Source organism: Emydura macquarii, unplaced genomic scaffold (genome assembly GCF_026122565.2).
Source record: "Emydura macquarii macquarii isolate MOO-44397 ecotype Brisbane River unplaced genomic scaffold, CSIRO-AGI_Emac_v2 contig_1119, whole genome shotgun sequence".
NCBI classification, from domain to species: Eukaryota; Metazoa; Chordata; order Testudines; family Chelidae; genus Emydura; species Emydura macquarii.
The window spans coordinates 12,895,480-12,916,984 of record NW_027131256.1 but is presented as its reverse complement, the minus strand read 5'-3'; the positions used below and the strand labels follow the sequence as shown (position 1 = coordinate 12,916,984).

General features: G+C 40.4%; 1 protein-coding gene and 1 long non-coding RNA gene across 4 annotated transcripts in view; one reads left to right on the top strand and one right to left on the bottom strand.

Moving 5' to 3' along the window:
* ALCAM (activated leukocyte cell adhesion molecule) overlaps nt 1–5,225 on the bottom strand; it is a 150,947-nt gene extending 145,722 nt beyond the window's left edge. For 2 of the 3 annotated variants that reach the window (XM_067546185.1, XM_067546187.1), the window contains exon 1: nt 2,772–3,111. In XM_067546185.1, coding sequence (XP_067402286.1) covers nt 2,772–2,895 — 124 coding nt within the window. In that variant the 5' untranslated portion in view covers nt 2,896–3,111. Of the gene's footprint in view, nt 1–2,771; nt 3,112–4,624 lie in introns of those variants that run through there. The other variant, XM_067546186.1, reaches the window with a different exon arrangement.
* On the top strand, nt 3,100–3,966 carry LOC137151775 (uncharacterized). The gene is made up of 2 exons (XR_010919354.1): nt 3,100–3,568; nt 3,718–3,966. It is a non-coding gene; the product is annotated as an uncharacterized lncRNA (long non-coding RNA).
* Nucleotides 5,226–21,505: the final 16,280 nt, after the last annotated feature.

Genomic DNA, 21,505 nt, shown 5'->3' with positions numbered 1-21,505 from the left:
TAAAATACCTTTTTCAGTGCTGTCTACACTACAAGAACAAGCTTTATTTTAATGATGTTGGGTACTTCTGTACTGTAACTAGATCCGGCAACATGGTAGCATCTAATACAGCTACAACAACAATTCAAACCATATTAAGACACTGTTTTTGAAAATGTTTCATCTTCATTATAAAATGGAGAGGGTATAAATAACTCTTGAAACACTTTAACCTATGTAAGGCACTTAATATTTCCGTGTTTTTCCTTTCATATATATCATCATGTTCAGAGGTTTCTCCTAAGTTTTAGGATGAGATAAGCCAATTAATACTCTCAACATAAGTCATAAACTGGTTTATCTTGGTATTACTTCGGCCTAAGTTTAAATGTATGGGAAGACTTTTGGATGAAGGGAATAAGAGGTGTTAGAAAATAAAAGCTGCTACTTTTTAGGGTTTTTGGAGGGAAATGATGCATTCTGCAAGTAGCTATGATGTGCCATGAACACATTTGTTATTATAATATAGTTTTTCTCCAATAGAACAAAAGCAACCGTTGGGTTCAGAATGCAGTGTACAACTGAAAGGGATACTTTGCTTTCCCCTCAATCACAAAGTTCATAGATTTACTCTGACTACACAAGCTATTTCTATTGTCATCTCCTATCTTGTCAAACAAAAAGCCTCAAAAGGAGAATCCCCAAAGTTACTGCCAATTCTTCTAAAAGGAGATGAGCCTCCCAAGCTTTTCATCAAGAGCTCTTGCTCTTGTTATTCCAAAGCATAAAAATAATTATGAGTTTTTATACCAGGCAAACAGTTCCCAAATTGAATGAGTGCCTGCTAATTTTTAATGAGCTAGTTAGGTAACTCTATTACATGCTTGTATTCAGCCAAAAAACCATAGTGCATAAAAATAAATCTACACGCCACTGGGGGTTTGTGACTTCAGTCTTAAAATATTAAGTTCTGACTGGTCTAGTAAAAGAAAAGGGAAAGACGTAGCAGAATAAGATTATAAATGAATTTTGGAATAGTCATGAGTAGAAACTCAGATAATGTAGTAATACCAAACATTTTGTTAATAGACCATAGTTTCTATAGAATCCAGCCTTATCTAAGAAACATATTATTGTCTGCTGGGGGAAAGGGGGCAGGGAGGAAGGAATTGTGAAGAATGAAATGATTTCAGAGCTATGATGGTACCTATTTCACTTTTAAAATCAGTATTTTCTTTAAATTACCACACAGAAATGAAATTTAGCATTAGAAGACTTACTGTAACAAACATCAGACAGGACCAAGCAGAAATATCAATTTAAATTATGAGAGAATAGTAAGAAGGAAGCAGTCTGTCCCATCACACAGTTTATTCCATAAAGAGTGAAGTTTAAATACTGATAAATACTGATAAAGCATTACATTTAAATATTCATGGAAGGCTTATAAACACCACATATACCAGATAAGGTTTTCTATCTTACACATCTGCATATTTATAGTATTGCATGTGTCAACTTGAGTTAGGAGCTCTGAAGAGTCAGATTACGTTGATAGTGCAGTACACAATAACTGAACTGTGCAGAGTAATTTATTGATGGGAATAAAAAAACAATACAAAGTGGTTGTGGATAACAAATAGAGAAACCAAAATGCTAGCAACAATGGCAAATCAATTTTACAGCTATAAAAATTTGTTAGTGTTCAAACCAAGTTATTGTTTGAAAAATACTACTAAATCTACTTAATTTCTAGTTTATCTTCCCCTCCATTTTGATCCTGAAAGAAGGGGAACTAAGCTTTTTCCTATCTCCCCCCAATCACAAACCCTCTTGTGTCTGCTTGTGTTTTAAATGAACTTTTTTGGAGGGAGAGGGGAGACAGGAGATCACAGAAAACTAGAGTGGATAAAAACTTCCACCTGTTAGATACCATTTGGTCATGTTACATCTGTTTGTATACCAGCATTACCAGTGTCAGTATCATTCTGCAGGTACAGTATTTGAAGGTTAACTGATGCTGTGAGACAGTAGAAGAGAGAATAAGAATAGCACAAAATATTAGGGCAATATTAAAAAAAATAATTCTTGCTGGATTGCGTGATGTACTTTAAAAATAAAATAAGACCATTCAGAATTCAAAGTTTTCCCAATATGCTATGAGGCACCTCAACTTTAGGGACAAAACACCTGCTGGCGTCCCTTTCGGAGAGTTTTAACCTACTCTCCAAGAAAGCACACAACGAAGTGAGAGCATCACTCTCAATCATGCCTGGAAAGTGTCTCTCTGTCCTAAAGTAATGGTTTCTATGTAAACTTAATACCATTGCTACAGAAAGTCTGACAATCATTAACTACTGTGTTTAATAATTTGCTAGAGGCAAAAAACTGCAACATGGTTCAATGTTTTATTTTCTCAGGATAGTTTGCTACACTCATTTAAAACCCAGCTTCTACCACAATTATATTATTGCATCTGTTTAGCTACTTGTTTCCTTAGGAAATTCATAGTAAACAATATGAAAATTACACAAGAGAAATAATATTCTCCTGAAGTGTATTCTTATCTTCCCTTTCCTATATAGAATATTAGGCATAAACAGGTAACTGGAGCGCAAACAAAAAGGTAGCGCCTATTGCTGAAAAACATAGTGACTCCACTGCAACACTTCCCCACCCTCTTGACTCTTGGAAATGCTAGCACACAACAGAAAGGCTGTTTCTCAAAGCAATACAAGATGTCACCACAGGCTGACGCTCTTTCTACAAGAATAATGAGAGACACTTTCTACCTTGAATGCAGAACACACACTTTTCAGCTTTTCTTTGGACTTCGGTTTTCACATTCAATATTGACAAAAAGAATATAAACATCTCACAGCCAAGACAGTTAAAGAGAATGTTAATATGTCCCATGTGTTCCCACTTCCCTAATGCCTATAAAAGCTCGGGGAGGGGGAAACTACACACATGAAACTGATTTGTCATCTCACTCTAACCAAACACGTGTTAAAAACTACCCAAGAGAAATGCCCGGACTTTGTCTAGTGTGGCAATCTCTCAACCTCATTCACACAGTCGTGTGCTTTGCCAGAGTCCGATCAAAGTATTTAGCTACCATGGAAGTTTAGATCAGGAGGACTGTGACACCTGACTACTCCCCTGGTTTTCGATCACGCCTTTGAAAAAGAGACGCAAAGAACAGACCGCATACAATGCATTCCCACGTATAATCGCGTCCCTTGTTTCTCTATCTATTTCAAGCCGGCAACGTTTAAAGAGAAGCCATCGCACAGCAAAAGCAGATTATCTATTAGTGGCATATATGTTGATGGTGATATTACTAATCACTGGCTTGCGTTCAGAGTCGCATATTCTAGTACCAATACAACGCTGGAGGAATGAATTTAGTCCATGTAAAAATAAGTGTCAGACGCAGTGTAGGGACAATTTAAGGGGAATTTCACAGGAGAAACCACTCCCTAGAAGGATTCGTCTCACTCCGGTACCAGCGCGAGGGAAAAGCCCAGAGAGACCGCAGCAATCCAGCCGTTTGTAGACAAAAAGAGGAAGCCGCCGCAATGACAAGGTGCTTTTAAGGGGGAGATACAGCTGTGGGAAAGTTTAAGGCAGTCGCTCAGACGTGCAATGAAAACAGAAAGCTGAACAGGCTACAGCCAAAAGCATGTTTGTGTTTTGCATTCTTCCCCCATTCGGGGGCATTTCTCGCACTTTTAGGAGGACGTAGTGGGCTGGAGAGAAGGAAACCAACCTCCCCCCCCGCACCACGAACCAGGCTCGTCCCCGTTGACTCTGCTCTCTTTAGCCTTCCTGCTGACTGCAGGTGAGGTCACCTCCTGCCGCTAGCTGTGGCGCAACCAGAAAAGCAACTTTTGCCAGGGCGACAGAAGCCCCACACCCCCATAACCGCCTCCCTTCTCTCCCGGAGTCTGGGGTTCCGGCTCAGTCTCGGGGAGGCAGGCGGCGGCCAGAGAGCGCAGGTCGCATGTGTGTGCGCACCACCCAGCCCATCATCCACATAGTGCCGGGGGGGGGGGGGAAGCGGGGCCCGATCCTTGGCGGGCCCCGCGAAGAAGCAGGTGTGCAGCGCTCGCCGCCGATTTCGGAGACCCCCCCCCCCCCCCGACGTGACACCCGCAGGGGGGGGGCGAGGAAGGTTTCGGCCCCACGTATGGGGGGGGGGGGCGGAAAGGGGTTGAGGAACAGCCCTTTCCAAAAGCAGACATCGGGGGAAGGGGGGCAGACACCCCACCCCGCCCAACACCCACAGGAGCCGGAGCCAGCGCTCGCCCCCTCCCCGCCCCTTTGAAGCAGGAGAAACACCGACACCTTCACGCACAGCCGCTCTGCCCCTACCCTCCACCACGAGCCGGGAGAAGGAAGCACCCCACGGCCGGTGCAGGGGGGGGGGTTGGGCGGGTGGAGAAGAGGAAGAGGCAGCGGGACAGAGCCACCCGCAGAGGCGAGGGTGGCTGGCTGGAAGCTGCAGCTCAGCTCCCTCCCCCCCCCCACCCCAGCTCTTCCTGCTCCGCAAAGTTCCGCGCGGTAAAAAGCAGCGGCCCCCGGCGAGAGCCGGGCGGGTGACAGCTGCCGGCCCGCCTCGGCCCCAGCGCGCCCCGCTCACCTGGCCGCAGGCAGAGGGCAGCGAGTGGCAACAGCAGCAGCAGCGGGCGGCGGGCGCAGGCAGCGGCAGCCGGAGTCTCCATCATCCCGCCCGGCCGCGGGGCGCACGGCAGCGAGGGGTCGGGGAGCAGGAAGCACGCGGGGCTCTGCTCCTCCCGGGCTGGTAGCGGCGGCGGCTTCCCCGCTCTTGTCTCCTGCCTTCCCCGCACGGGCGGCTCGGTAACTTTCCAGGCGGGCAGGGTCCGCGCGCAGCTCAGCAGCACAGGAGCGCGCGGCTACTTCCCTCTGGCAGCCTAGCGGCGCTCCAGGTCCAGCACTGAGTCCCCGAGACAGAGCGGCGGGGAGGCGGGGGCGGGGCCAGCCCAGGACACGCCCCTGGGAGGGGGGAAGGGACACGCCCCCCCCCCGTTCGCTCATTCTCGCTCTAGTCTCCTCCCCCCCGCGCGCCAGTGTCGCCGTCCAGCCCAGCTCAGGTGGTTCATTCATAAGCTGCTGCTGGTGCTGCTGCTGCTGCACGCAGTTGCGGCGGGACTAGAGTGCGGCGCCGCGCGCTCTTGGACCCGGGATTTAGGGTCGCGTGCTGCAAGGAGGGGGCTTTAGAACCTGAGCCCAGGAGAAGGGGCGCGCGCGTTGCGAGAGGGAGAGGCGGGAGACTTTAGAACCTGAGCCCTAGAGCGGCGCGTGCTGCGAGGCGAGGAGGAGGGGGGACTTTAGGACCTAACGGGGGGCGCGTGCTCAAAGGGGGGAGGGGAGGAGGAGTATTGTAGAACGGGGGTTCTCACACTTTTTTTTTTTGCTGGGACCCCCACCCCTTTGCAAATATTTCTAGCTGTGACGACCCCCCGCCCCCAAAAGGGATGACCTGCCCCATGCCATGCCACCCCTATCGGTATGCGTGAGGACTGACTGCTTGTGACACCCGTCACCCCCATAATAATCTCAGGACCCCCACTTTGAGAACCCCTGCTCTAGAAGCTGAGCCTAGGAGGGGCACGTGCTCCACTAGGGAGGGGGCAGTGCAGTGGAATACTGATCCAAAATAGGCCCATGCAGCTGAGCATTAGCTTTCCAATTTGTGTCTGCTATCCTTACACCAAATATCTGTCTAAACATGGACTGCCAAAACATAGGCACTGATTAAACTCACCTTGTAGATTAATAAAAAAAAAAAAAAAAAAAAAAACAAAGAAAAGAAAATGGCAGGTATAGAAAAAGTAGCTACTTTACAATACCACGTGACACTCGTCCCAGCTAGTACCTTGCAAATGCTAATAGTTACCTGTATCTTTCCTTTGTGTTAGTTTGTAAGTGAAACATTTAAGGTAAATATTTTAAAACAGGAAGTAAATAAACAATCCCCAGATGATAAATTGCCTGTTCAGTTAACCACCTGCTTTTAAACTAGAATAGGTCAATGTTAACCCCCCAGAGCAAAAAAGTATGCAAAAAACAGCTAATCAAAATAATTTAGGGGTGACTGTGCTAAAGAAAGGCAAAGACACAGAAGCACATTTTTACTGCATAAAGAAAGTATCACCATCACTTCTGGTAAGTCAACTGACCTGAACCTAAAGCTAAAAAAGATTCCTGTTCAAAGTTAAGCAAGATGAATAATTTCAGCCATGTCCTTTTTACTGGACTAAGGAAGTAACGGTGCTGTTTCACAATAGGAAACATAAATGGCCTGAAACCATCATTGCAGGTCTCATGACTAATAATATAATGTGATCATCCTGCAGAGTACATCATAGTTCAAAACCAGCCTCTTTAATACCTGCAAAATAAAAGTATGCATAATTCACACCATGTGCTTACACCAGTGGGACTTTTTAATAGTGAAATCCAAACCAGCAGTGGTCATATCTTTTTTCACCAGGAGGAAGTGAACAGCAAAAATTGAACTCTACAAAACTCCCACAACCAATATACACAGACACATCAAATTTATAATATCAATGCATTCAGTATCCACAGAACAATTTTCACAGTGACAAAATAGAGTAGAAGTATTTAAAATATAGTTACCACATACAGCGCAGTCTTTAACATTAAGTATGATAAAATTGATGCCTCTTGTTTTTTCTTTCAGTACTGTATTTTTCCAATGAAATAAAAATAGTATTTCTGATCTTCAGAATTTTGTATTGGTTGTACTGTCTTTAAATCAAACCATCTTTCTCTTCCTTCATATGGTGCAATCAGCTTAAAACATATTTTATTTTCTCTGTTTACTGCTAATCAGACCCTGTGATCTTTTTTCCAAACACTTTCTCCAGCAATTCACTTGAATGCATCACTAAACCCATTCCAGAAGTGCACAGAATTCAAGACAATGGGTCATATTCTGTACTTATTGAAGCAAATGGGTGTTTTCCACTGACATCAATAGCAGGATTGGACCTCATCACAGATAAAAATAAAAGATTAAAAAGGGTAATTTTCTCCCACATTTACATGTTGTGCAAAATACTTGGTGATAAGTATATATAATTTTCTATTACTGTAGAATTTAGAGGCTCCAGTCAGAGGCTTCTTGTGCCAGGCACTCTAGAAACTCACAGTAAAAAGTCAGTCCCTGCTGGTGGGGCATATATTCTTGTTAAATTACCCCTCACTTCTAATGGTATTAGGAATGTGGTGATACCTCCAGCTCCATTACAGCATTAAGGGCCTGATCCTGCATCATATGAGCAGTCCCATTGAAGCTAGTGGGACTATATGTGAGAGAATGAGTTGCAAGATAAAGTCCTAGAAATGGTCTGAAACACTAATAAGACCAGAAGTGGAGGTTTATAGGTTCCAATCCAGGAATTCCCTTAAGCATATGCCTAACTTTAAACATGAGTAGCCTCAGTGAAGTAAACATTTGTAAGTGATTTGCTAGATCAGAGCCTTATTTCCTAAACAGTTTCTGTTATATACAATCCATTACATACCTAAATTAACATCAAATTCATGAACAATGGATATTTGGGGAGGTGTGAACATGAAGTAATCATTCCAAACTGCAGGACGCTGAGACACCCTAGATTGTGAAAAGAAATATATAACCATGGATTTCAGTCAAACCACAGAAACACAGGTTGAGAAACTTTACATCTTGTCCTTTAGGTATTCTGTAGATATTCTACTCGGAAGTCTATGCAACTTGTGTCAAAAATACTCTGGACATAAAAATCATAACCATAAGGGCCCAAAATTTAATTCAGAAGCATGCTTTGTTCTGGACTTCCCTCACTATCTGGGCATTTCTCTTCAAAGGTCATTGTGTGTTTTCAACTTCCATTTGAAAGAAGCTTTTATAATTGTGAGTAAATAGAAAATGACTCAGAGTGGGATTACTCAAATATTTTTATACTTTTAAAAGAAATTTAAATGTGATTAAATGTTGTCAAGATGATGCTCGGAAATATCTTTATTTGCTATGATATTCCATGTATCCTTGATTTTGTGGTTGATAATTAATTATTATATTGAATACTGGGATGGCAGATAAAACACTTATGAAAAAACAAGTTATATAGTTGGGTCATACTCCTGTTCCCACTGAAGTTCATGGAAGCAGGATTGAATCCTTGAAACAGCATATTTTTAAAGTTCTAAAATAAATAAATCTGTACAAAACCAGACTAATTACTAGAATACGAATTTTCTTCTGTGAAAAATAGCTACATATAAAACTAATGAGAAAATTCTTTGATAGATATTTAATCTGATCAAATCATGCCTTTTGCAGTTATGTGACAAAATGGATTAATGGTGTAATCCATTAACGATGAATTGTGCATCATTATAAAGAGCTTTTGTTAAACTGAAATAACACTTTCAGTTTACAACAAATGAATAAAACACTAACTTTTGAAAAGCAAATTTCTAATAACAGTAGAGAATATTGTTGAGTAGATTGCTAGTACATTAAACTCGAATAAAATCAATTATCTATACTGTTTTCAGTGTGAATAAACTTTAGGACATGATAATAAATGTAATGTCAGTGAAACAGTTCATATCATTTTGGTTCAGCATTCCAAAAGGTGGTGTGCAAAATATACGTTTTCCATTGCTAACACTGTAATTAGTTTACAGGGCAAATATTTGCTATGTTTATTTTTCACTATGCATTGAGTAGTCATGTTGGATTTTACTTTTACAAGTTAAGGATTGAATTTTTTTTAGATGTCTTTCTGTATATCTATCTCAGCTATCTTATCTACCTATTGCTATGGCAAAGGAGATAATTCAGTAGGTGCATGAAATATTATTGTAAGTACTCAATGTGAAATTCTCCATAGCAAGTGTTAAGCATAAATGGGATCCAGGATGCATGGCTACACTGCACTCAGAAGGCATTTTCTTTTGTCTGGATAGGGACTAGGTGACAGATTTTAAAAAGTATTGGGAGTTAGGCACCTTGGCTGTCTTGAAAATCCCACTAGGCACCTACCTGAATCTTTAGATGTCTATATACCTTTAAAAATTTGGCCTTAGGAACCTGACCCAAAGCACACTGTAATCAAAGGGAGTCTTTCCATTCACTTCAATGGGTTTTGGATCAGACCCAAACAGAAGGAAGCTAGCTGCACTGAACACAGACTATAGTCAGATTCGTCTGAGATTGCTTTGCACTGAATAGCAGCTGCACAAAAAGACAGTTAATGCCCAGGTCTGCCTGAATTAGTCCATTAGATATGGGAATACAGGTTGTGTGTGACCAAGGCAGAGTGACTGTGGGTTAAAGGATATCCCAGGTGAAAAGTACTGGACACAAGCAGGAGAGAGATGAACAGACAACCAGCTAAAAACAGAGACTGGGCCAAGCGTCAGAGGAAAGGGAGCTGTTTCTTGGCAACAGGGCTGACTCAGTGGTGTCTTAGCTGGGGTTTCTGCAAGTGTCTGCAGTTTTGGCTACCCCTATTCAAGGTAAATGGAATACAAATACATTTGGCAAATAAATAAATTACACTAAAAAATACCCTGAGTCTCTGTTACCAATTTCTCCTCAAATGCAGAAAGTGACCATATTTATACTAAACTCATCACTGTGATATCTGAGCTCCTAAAACAAATTTATTTTCTTGTCATTCACATCCAATGCACCTGTTTTTGATGTGAGTTAAATGAAGGACCATGCTTTACAACCATGAAAATGACATGATATTTGCACTATATTCTGAATATGCAGAATGCCTTTAGCTGAGAGTAAGTTTACACAGAGCATGAGAGGGAGGGAGGAGGACATACAAATATAAATGGTGGGCATTGCCTAAAAGAGTTCGCAACTGACATCAGAAAAGGAAGACACAAGAATCTGAGTACATACTGTAATAGAAAGTAACACAATGGGGCCCAATGTGGCTAAGCATCTTAACAAAGAAGTATGAAAAAAGCAAAATGCCAAATCTTGTAAACGTTTCTTTTAGGCTCTGCTGCCAATTTGCCTGTCTTGTTAGCGTCCTGTCAGTCATTTGTCAAATCTCAAATGTAACTTCCTTGAATTTCTTTAGAGCAATTGCCAAAGAGTTACCTGGCTTAGTAATGTTAATATCTCTAAAACCATTATGATTTTACATCTAAATAATACCCATTTTTCCTCAATCAATCTGACCTCATCCTGCATTAGTAAGTGTGATTCATAACTAATGAATTATATTTGGATAGATTTTTAAATAACAGTTTCCTTTTTAAGTCACTGTATTTAAAATTATTGTAAAGAACTTTTTCACAGAGGTTACTGCAGATTTTGGTTCAAAGTTTGACTTATACCACTGATTTCTCTGTGGGTGACGAAGAAGGTGTTAAATTGGCACTCTTTAAAGGTAACAGTGTGGTACACATACCCTGAGTGATGACCACTGTAATTTTAAAAATCTCCTTCATTAACTCTAATCAGAATACTTATATAGCAACTTACACAGGGTGGCTGGCCCCTGTAATTAAAGTAGGTCCAGTGCCCCTGTGCAGAGCAAGTGCTCCCGGCTGGGTCAATTAAGGTGGGGAGGGCTGCACCTGGACTATAAAGGGTTCAAGGGCATCCTAGGGAGGGACAGAACTGGCAGAGAGAGGGCTGGGAAGCTGTAAGAGTCCTCTAGAAGGGAGCTAGTGAGAGCTTAAAATGTGAAGGATGAGCTGTGGAACCTTTTTGTTTGCATGCATGCTTTGCTTTGCTTTGCTTGCTTTATGTGTGGACAGAAGCCCTGCCTAGAAGAAATTCTGCATGTAGCAGTGGATCATTTGCAAGTTGGGGAGACCCCTGCCTTGTGACAGCAAACTTTTTGTCCAAGAACAGAATACAGAGTTCCTGACTCTGTCTTCTTCTCTAATGGCTAAATACACTGCTTCATAATGTATCTAAACTTTATTAGTGAGGTGGAGGTAATGAAGAATGGAATGTTATAGAGTAAAGGTATGTCTATACCAGCAGTTCTCCAACTGTGGGTCGGAACCCTAAAGTGGATCGCAACCAGGGCTGGATTTACCCCTCATGTGCCCCTAGGTATAACATCTTCAGTGTCCCCCTACCCTCCGCCTACACCTGATCTTCATGTTTTCCAGGTGAAGGGGTTGATGGGGGGAAGAGGGGCTGGGATGACCGGCTTGGCCAGCTCCAAGCGTGAGGACTATGCTTACTCCTGGGCTCTGACTTGTGGACTGGCTGGGGTGGGGCCTGAAGGAGAGGAGCTGGGCACTGGGGCCCCAGGAAAAAGGAGGATTGGGGGTGGGACCCCTAAATTGTCCAGGGCTGCCTGGGCATGGGCCCCCATTGGCCCGTGTGGTAATCTACCACTGTTTATGCACCCCTAGAACACCTGCACCCTAGGCACGTGCCTACTGCGCCTAATTGGAAATCTGGCCCTGGTTGTGACCCTGTTTTAATGGGCTCGCCAGAGCTGGTATTAGACTTGCTGGGGTTTGGGGCTGAAGCTGAAGCCTGAGCCCCACCACCCAGGGCTGAAGCCAAAGCCCCTCCCAGGATGGTGTGGTAATGTTTTGATGTCTGAAAGGAGTTGCAGTGCAATGAAGTTTGAGAACCGCTGGATGATTGCTATATGGGCTTGTCTAGGTCTCTCTAACCCCATCATGTTGCCTATGCTGATTGAAGGAGCTTTTGTGTCAGTGCAGGAACACTGTCTTCCTGACCAATGGTAGCAACATCAATGGAAGAGTTCTTCTGTCTATACAGTTGTGTCTACAATGGGATTATATTGGTATAGCGATGGCACTCAGAAGGTATAGACCAAGTATAAATTGTATACAGAGGTCAATATAAAATCACTGGTGCTTAGTGCCCTCATTAATTTTAAAACCAATCTGGGGGTTGATGCAGAACAAGCCATGTATCAATGGTGCAGACATTGCATGCAGCACTGTGAAAACAAGAAGTGAGGGGGAGGATGGATAGCGGGGAAGGCAGTAGAATACAGGTGATGGAGAGTGAAGGCAAGGGAATGGGGTCCCGTTCATAGCCCACAGAAATTAATAGAAAGACTCTCACCAAGTCCATAGAGGAAAGCAGGAATAGCGTTAAAACAAGGACTACAGGGAAAGGACAGGGCATGTGAATAGAGAGGAAACTGAAGCTATAGAGAGAATAAAAATGGAAGATTAGATTAGGATTAGAAGTGTGAAATGGAAACCGGGAAAATGAAGAGGAGAACAAAAGAGGGAAGCGCAGGTTGTGAAAAGAAAAAAAATATTTTCAGGGCAATATTCTGTCACCTTTTCTCACATTGTTCAGTGCCTTGCTTTACTGAAACCAACAGGACTATTTCTGGAGTAAGGGATTATGCCATGTAAGGGTGACAGAAGCCATTTGGGCCAAATCCTCATGTGCACTGAGCTCATACTTTGGTTGCTGAGGAGAGGAGAGGGGTAGGTGGCTTTAAGCCTGGGACTTCTGTGCAATTTAGAGCAGCCTAAGAGCTGCAAAGACCAAGGATCAGGTGAAACTGAGTTCTGTTGTCTCTTCACTTTTCATTCCAATGCACCCTATTTGAAGTGTGGTACTCATACCTTAAGTGATGATCACTGTAATTTTAAAAATCTCCTTCATCAACCCTAATCAGCCTAAATTTACAGCAACTGATACAGGGTGGCTGGCCCCTGTAATTAAAGTAGGCCCTGTGCCCCTGTGACAGAGCACCTATTTGGAGGAGGTGGGGGGGGGGGGAAATGTGTGGCATGGGGCCAGTTATACCTACTATACACCACTTGAGGATTCCTCTGTGTCAGGGGGAGTCCATGGCGGCTCCTTTAGAACAGATTTCTGATCACTTTGCACTGCCTCGGTGACATAAAGTGGGTGGGCCAGAGATCAAAGATCGAACCCTTAGTGTTTAATACCACTTTTATCTTGGCTGTACCACAGTACAGAGTTCAGCTCCTCTGAAAAAAGAGCTTCCTGTCAGTGACTGAAAGAAGGTCTTTCTGATCAGCACAGTCGGAACTTGTAGGCTGAGGCTTAGTCTAAATTAAGAACTATATATTGGCATAGTTACGTTGCTCAGGGGTGTGAAAAAACCCATACCCCTGACAGATGTGGTTATGCCGAAACTGCCCCTGTAAATGCAGCTATGCTGACAGCTATGTTGGCATAAGTTAATATCATCCAGGGAGAAGGTGGTCCTCCAGCAGCAGAAAAACTTCTGTCGGTAGTAGACTATGCTGGCATAGGCATAGTGTAGGCATATTCTAAGTAGTGCCATCAGTGCCAATAGGGAGCATTAAGAAATAGGTATAGCACCAGTGTTCCACTATTATGTAGTGCTGGCAGCATAAATTTGATACCATACATCCTAAATCAATATGGTTGGCAATTATGATTGGAGTCTCTTCAAATCCTAACATTTGTCCTGCTTTTCAGTATTTTCCCTGCTACACTGATGGTGACAGCAGATCTTTTGATCCAGCCATTTCTTTTAACATGAGTAGATTTCATTCATTAACTTGGGAGAGAGTGGTCAACAGGAAATCAATGTTGCTTTTTTATCTAGCCTCATGCAGAACTATGTAAATGAATCCAATGACTTATGTTCCAGCATTGCAATTTCTTCCTTACATACTTTGTTATAGATCTGTGCTACATCAGATTAGAAAGAGCAGCTGCTAACTACATAAAAGGAGATGCTTATTCCCAATGTGTCAATTATATCCAAGGTGAGAGTTGGCCTGCTAGAAGGGTCTGGCAGTACACGTGAACAGTTGGGGCATCAGATAGATAGAGGCTCCTTCCTAAACAAACAAACAGTCATACTCCTCATTGAAAAATGTCCAAGATCCTCCATTGTTTAACTGGATTTTTATGTCCGTGCTAAATTTATAACCCACATTTAAATTCTGGATGTTTGGAAGTTGAAAAATTTCTAAGGGAAAGTAATGGAACATAGTTCCTGTTTATCTGGAGTGGGCTTCTCAGAAGCTAAAACTAGCACTTGATAAGATGGATGTATTTATTAGAAATGTAGCAAATGTAGATTTTATTATTAAATGAATGGAAATGTGCCAATAGGATTGAAGGCAAAGGGGGGCCTGGTTAAGAATATTGAAATTAGGCATAGGAGAGAGCAATTATTATTATATTATAGTAACACATTAAAGACCACAAAAGTGATTGGAGTCTCATTGTGCGAGGCTCTGTGCAAATATATAGCAAGAGAAAGAACCTATCTAGAAGAGTTTACAAACTAATTAGACAAGGCAGACAGAGGATGGTTGAAAGGAAGAATTATTATTCTAATTTTACAGATGGGGAACTGAGGCAGAGAGAGATTGACGTGACTAGGAGAGAGTTTAAATTCAAGAATTTCTCTATCTTAAACAGTGTTTTTATGTATGTCAAAAACCACAGGGATAATACTTTATAAATAAGTATTTGCTGAATAATTCTGTGAATTAAATAAAAAACAAAATCTGTAGGATACATTTGAAAGGATTATTTAAATCTGTGCCATTCTAGTAGTGGTAGTATTTCAATATTTTATTTTAAAATGTCTCTACATTAAAGAGTCGGACAATAAAATAGAATCCCGGTTCATACTGTTAGATTACAGCATTCACAGCTGAGATTTCAGGTGTGTTTAAAGCAAATAAAATACTGTAGGAGGAGTAAAATCAAATTTGCTGAAACTTTGATTTGCTGCAATAAAAGTAGGTTTGCAGGAGATGAATTCCAGTGATAGTGACCCTTTCATTACATTCAGGAAGCTGTGAAGATGCCTGTGGAAAGTACTGGAAAGGAGATTTCACATTCTAGATATATTGGCAGAACATGTAGACATGGCCTTTTGGTTGATGGATTAGTGACAGTTTGAGGGAGAATGTGTGAGCTTTGTCATAGAGGATGATGATGATAATCCATGGGTAGCTCATCTTTACTAGGCAGATAGGCAGACTGACTTGATAGCAGCGTCATATGTTCACAGTGGCCAAAATGTTCATCGCAATAGAAGAAGTGCTGAAGCAGCATTCATCTCATTTACATCCAACCCATATAGGGGATAGCTGCACTGCACAAATCTTATCACAGTGTGTTACGTGCACTTCATAACCACCAGCATAGGTAATAGCAGTGTAGATAGAGAGACATTGTAATGGCAAGTAATGACACACTAGAAACTTAGGCTATATACCCTACAGGGCTCTCTACATGCCCAAGCAATGCCTCCCTCATCTACACTATTTTTAGCAGCATAGTGTCCCCCTTCCGTCCCACTACTGGATCCCTTCCCTGCCACAGGAAAAGGCTCGGGAAGCAGCAGAAAGCTGCCAGAGCCTTTCCCCACCGCTTCACTTCTGCCAGAGTCTTTCACTGACACATGTAGCTACACACCAAAGATCTTTCACTGTGGGTAATGCCTGTACCCTATATGCCATCGCCAGTGTCGACTAGGCTTAAGTGTGGTCATTCTGTAATCTCAGTGCCTGCCAAAGACTGGGATCTGAACAAAGGTGTACTGTCTGAAGCTCAATCCAATTAAGACAGGGATGATGCAGATAGGTTTGAAGAAGCACTTCTGGTGAGTGGTTTATTACCTCATCGTTAAGGATGTCTTCCCTTTGTCAAAGTGATACACTATTTGGAGAAGCAATTTAGTGTCTCAGATGGTACTGGTGGTTAAATAGAAGTTTTTAAGCTATGTCTGGATAAAACATTAATGTTTCTTTAAGGTAAGACCTTTATCATAATTATACATGTCTTTGTTACCTCCAGAATGGATTACTGCAATACACATGGGCAAGGCTAACTGGAAGTCACTGGTAGGGCAGAATGCAGCAGCCCATTTATTTGACAGTTTCACCGTCATATTCCGATATTAGCTATCTGAATAATAATATAATAATGCATAGCATTCTTCTAGCACTTCTTATCAGTAGATCTCAGAGTGCCTTACAAAGGAGGTCAGCATTGTTATGCACATTTTACAGATGGGAAAATTGTGCTGATTTCTCAATACCACTAAAGTTGTTTACGTTGGTCTATAATTAAGTTTGAGTCCTAGCTATGTGAAACACTACTTCTTTCCCCAAGCAGAGCAATTGCTGTTGTTGAAATCAGATGGAGTTTGAATATATGGGATTCAGTGGCAGGGAATTTATAATGGAAGTGGGGGAGGAGGAGGGAAACTTTAATTTTGGAATTCACTTCCCCTATTGTTTCATGGAAGAATAACTATGAACTTCAATGCAAAAAACTATGAAGGTCAAAAATTATTAATAAAAACGATTCATTTACAACTGATATCATCCCATGAATTGCCTTCACCTTTAATGAGTTTTAAGAGCAGCGCACATTCACATATTCTTTCATTTTATGCTCATGTGTTTTATTAGCTGATGTTCTTATTTTTGGTTGTTTTATTTAATGAAATAAAATTGTATTAAAAAAAAGAGCAAATCCTGCAATGAAACATAAAGCTTCAATTGGTGAGATAAAGTTTTGCATAAACTCTGCTAAGGGTTAGGTTAATTGAAATTGACTCTAATGGTATATTGAAATGTTATTGTAATTTAAGACTTATTAACATTCCTGGAGAGCAAATGGAAACTGATTATAGTGAAACAGATATTTTGTGGGATTTACTTTGAAATTAAGATTTTTAATTTTCATTAATCTGCCTACATCAAAACACTCTTTAAGGGAATTCAGTGCTCAAAAGACAAGCTGCAATTGTGCACAAATAGACCTTGATTCAACAAAGCACTTAATCACACTCTTAATTTAAGAACTGTTCTTAAATCCATCTCATTCATCTTAAATTTAACATATGCTTAAATGCTTAGCTGAATCCAGGGACATTTTCTTTGAAAAGCTTCTTTAAGTAATCAAATTAAAACTCTCCTCCTTTTACTGAATTTTATAAGGCTTACAAGATCATTTATCTTTGTTCATTAATAAACAGTTTTTAAACAGTTTATCTATGTTAGAAAAAAGAGGATTCCCCTACCTTAAATAAACTTCCCATTACCATTAATAAATAGCTGCAGAGGCTATAAAGTTATTCAGCAGGTTCCTACCTCGGATCTTGGTTATATGGCTACCCAGCACAGATTTGCTGTTATATAAATAATATGTAATGGGCCAGATTCTGTGGTCCTTAACCAAGCAAAACTCCCATTAAACGGGATGATTGATCAATTAAGGACCTCAACATTTGGCCCAATATTTATTTCCATAGCATTGTTACTTTCATATCTTTTCCACTTTTGCTACATGTTTGAAATAAGGTAATACAAAAAAAGTAAAGCAAAAGAAAAGACTAAGATTCTCTAATTAATGTATGTCTCTCCAATTGGATGAAATCTTAATTTTCCATTCAGACTGAAACTTTATTTGAACTCTTCACTGTCTGGTTATCAAACTGTGCCACTTCATTGTGATAGTGGATGAGGCAACTATATTTTTGAGTTATTGCTTATAATTGCTGGAAGAGATAGGAATATTAGTAACAACATTCATATGATTTGTAGCTGTTTGCTAGTGCATGGGGAAGAAAGTGCAGATCACTGAGAGTTCTCTGTTATGAGGTCTATGAATTAATACTGTTATCCATAATTTATTACTCTTTCCTATACTTCTACTCTACATTTAGCTGATAAAAAGTTGAGAGGTATAGAGACAGAGAGGAAATTGGTGTAACCATGAAATTGTGAGACTTGATTCATATAATAGTCACCCTTCCCCACACCCAACTGAAAACAAATACTGGGTTGTTATTTACATGCTGTTTTGGTAAGTTGTTTTTAAATTAGACCCCCATTAGCTAAAATATAAAAATTCCAATAGCCCTATCCTGCATTTCTTCTGCACCCAAAGGGGGACTTCAGTGGGAGAGAGTTCAAAAGGCTGGTATACAGCTGTTAGGAAAGTGAGCACATTAAGCTATCTTTTTACTATGTGTTTATACACATTTTTCAGTAAAAACAATCTTCAGATCCACTGCATTTCCTAGCATTTGTTTCTATATACGTCCATTAACCATTACTTTAAATACAATACTTACACTTATTTAAAATATGTGATCAGCTATTAAAATTGAGGCAGATATTATTGGTTTACTAAATATATTTTTCCAGTAAAGTAGTACTATGTTTGACTTATTCATTTACATGTTTCAAAAAGCTGATGCAGTGCTTTGAAGATGTAAATCTATCTATATACACACACATGCGCGCGTGCATGCACACACATTTAATATTAGTACTATGTTCTAGGTTGGGGCTGGGGAGAAGAATCTTAAAAAATAACCTAAACTGAGTTCATGTGAAGTTGTTGAACTCGACTAGCAGATGATTATCTGAAGTTCACCCCACTGATCCTGTAGACATTATTCTAGGCAAACTCCAAATGAAGGCAAATACCGCTTTTATTCCCCCCAAATTTGCAACTAAGGAATAATTTTGACCAAGAGAAATGTTTCTTTCCTATGTCTGTCTTTTCATTTATGTTCCCAGATCAGTTTCTGGACTCCTATAGATATAATCTAAGGGCCCAATCCTGAAAATACTTACACGTCAGTAATTTTGTTCACATGTATACATGTGTAATAGATCAGGCCTTAATTTTGTAGATGATCAAGATTTCATTAGCTTATGAAGTTTCATTGGAGTCAGCCTGTTCCAAATGAGCCTTAACTTTTTTTATTAACACTCATAAAATAATCATATGATATTTTATGAGCTGGAAATATTTGGTTGATATGTATTTCTTATTCGTTTTTTAGATTTATAAAATAACAATAACAAGATGTGCCTGTCTGAACAGTTTAGGTGCCTTAGACAAACACTTAAAAATGCAATAAATCCTGAGAAACAGCACTAAATAACCAGGCATCCCCCAAATAAACCAAATTACGCATTTTATAGGTTAATGCCAATACCTTAAACTCCATCTAGAAACTCACCTGCAGCTAGGCAGATCACTGAGCACTGATTGGATATGCTTGCAGTGAAACATTTCATTGACAAAGTGGCCTGCCACATTCTGCCGTAACTTTGACTTCCAAATGAATTTAAGATGTAACCTTAAGTAGACACCATTAGTGTAATCTCAAGGTGATAAAAGCCTGGATCATGATGGTGATAACCACATCAGGTCTACCCTCCACGTCAGATACAAATGATAAAAAGGAGTCCTGGTTACCGCTAGGACATGATCATCCAGCAACAGCTGGGAATCTAACCAGGCTCTCGTGCTATCAACACAAGGGAGGGAGCCATACCTTGAGTTGATGGTACAGATATTGGGTTTTTTCCATATCTTCTGGTTGCTTTCCCCAACTCATCAACATCACCTCCATCTTACCTGGATCTAGCCTCAGCCAGTTTGCTGTTGCCTACACTCCAACCTCCACCCAACACTGAAAAAACCATTAATCTGCTCCATCTGGCTCAGAAGAGATAGCACCATAAAGCAGGGTATCAACAGTGCAACTCATTCTTCCTCATTAACCTCCTTACACTGAACAGGAAGACCTCTGAGGAAATGGTCTAAAAACTTGCCCTTGTTTCCCAATGTTTGTTCTCATCCTTTGTCATGTAATGTCCCAGTCTTGTCAACACTTATGCACGTGATTAACTTTAAGCATGCAAGTAACCCCAATAACCCAGATCTTCAAAAATATTTAGGCTCTTAACTCCCATCAAAATCAGTGGGAGTTAGGAGCCTAGATACTTTTGAGACTCTTGATCAATGTGACTGAATTATGTGTAAGTGTTTGCAGGGTAGGGGCCTTAGACTAAAATCTCTTTGGTGCAGAAACAGTGTCTTGTTTTACTTGACAGTTAGAGCACCATGCCCGTTTACAACACTATAATAATAATAATAATTAATATAAAAATTAATAATGCTACAGAAGTATCTATTTCCTTACCATCACAGAATTGCCTGTGGGTAAAGATGCATATTGTTATCCATAACCCAAAATAGATTAGACTAATCATATACTTTATCTCCATAAAAGGAGGCCAAGACACTCCAGGACACTATTCATTGTCTTCGTTGTTGTGTGTGACTCTTTCCAAGCTGCCAGATCTGACAACTCCCAGGTCCTAGGATATGTCTGCTGCAGAGGAGGACTTTCTGGGTTGAAACAATAATCTCTCTGAAAACATCAGTCCCCTTCAAAATGAATGAGTAAAAGAAGAGGTGCTACAATAGATTATTTTTTCCAGTTTTTCTGATTGTAGAAAAAAGCAAGACAGCAGTGCATTGGTTTACAATGAATGATATTCACAAATCCTAAGAGAAGGAAAACTTTGGGTTGTGAGGGCTTTTAACTAATTAATACATTTTTAGATTTGGAAGAACATGACAAAACCTGTAGAAAGGAAGGACATTTCTGTACATAATGTCTTGGTATGTTACTTGCAAACAGGGCTTCTATTTATGACATTTTTGACATCTTGAGATTTTTATATGTATTAAAAAAAACCATCCCTGATGGCAAAGACCAGATAAATTAATTGATGTATGTTTATATTACACCTTAATGATAGTCTGCTTCCACTTTTCAAACAAAAAAAAAAAACCAAAAGCTACAAACATACATGTTGTTGAGCAAGATTTAAAATTGAGACTAGATACATAGCTTTTTGAATTTTGAACAGAAGCCGATTCCACAGCTGTAGAGAATAATTATTATAAAGACTATAGCCCCAATTGCTTTGAGTTGATATTGAAATCATACTGGAGCAGATATTCAACAGATGCAGTCCTAAGTGAGTGACTAGGAACATATGGTAAGATAAAATCTGAAAGCTATGCTAGATAGCTATCATTAAAGCATTTGTAAGTGAGGGAAAAAACTTTAAAATCAACATGGGCTTTTAAGGGAAGACAGCAAAGAGATTATAGAATAGAGATGATAGAGTGATACGATTTGGAATGACTGAAAATATGAGCTGCTGCATTTTGTCCTAATGGAAGGATGTTGATGGTGAACTTTGCTAGACCTTCAAATAAGGTTGTACAAGAGTGGAGCCTTAAGATTATTAAGCTCTGACTAACAATTCCATGTGTTCCTCACTACAGCAATATTCCAAAAAGGTAGAATGAAGCTGGTGAAGTTGGTTCCATTTCAGGAATGGACATTATTCCTTGGGGGGAAATAACTCACCCTTTGCTGCCTTGTCTGATTGGAACTGTCAATATCTAATTTCGATGTAAGAATATATTATTGAAATATAATCATCACCAATTTTATTGTAAACATCACAGTGCAAAAACTTGCAAAGACTATCAATGCTGTAAGAAATTATGCTTTTAAAAATAAAATTATATTATTAACCAGCTTCTATATGCATCATGCCTTTAAACTGATAACATTTTTATATGTCTGTGTAGCAAGTGGGTGCAGCCTCCCTCTGAGATGGACAGGAGAAAACCTGC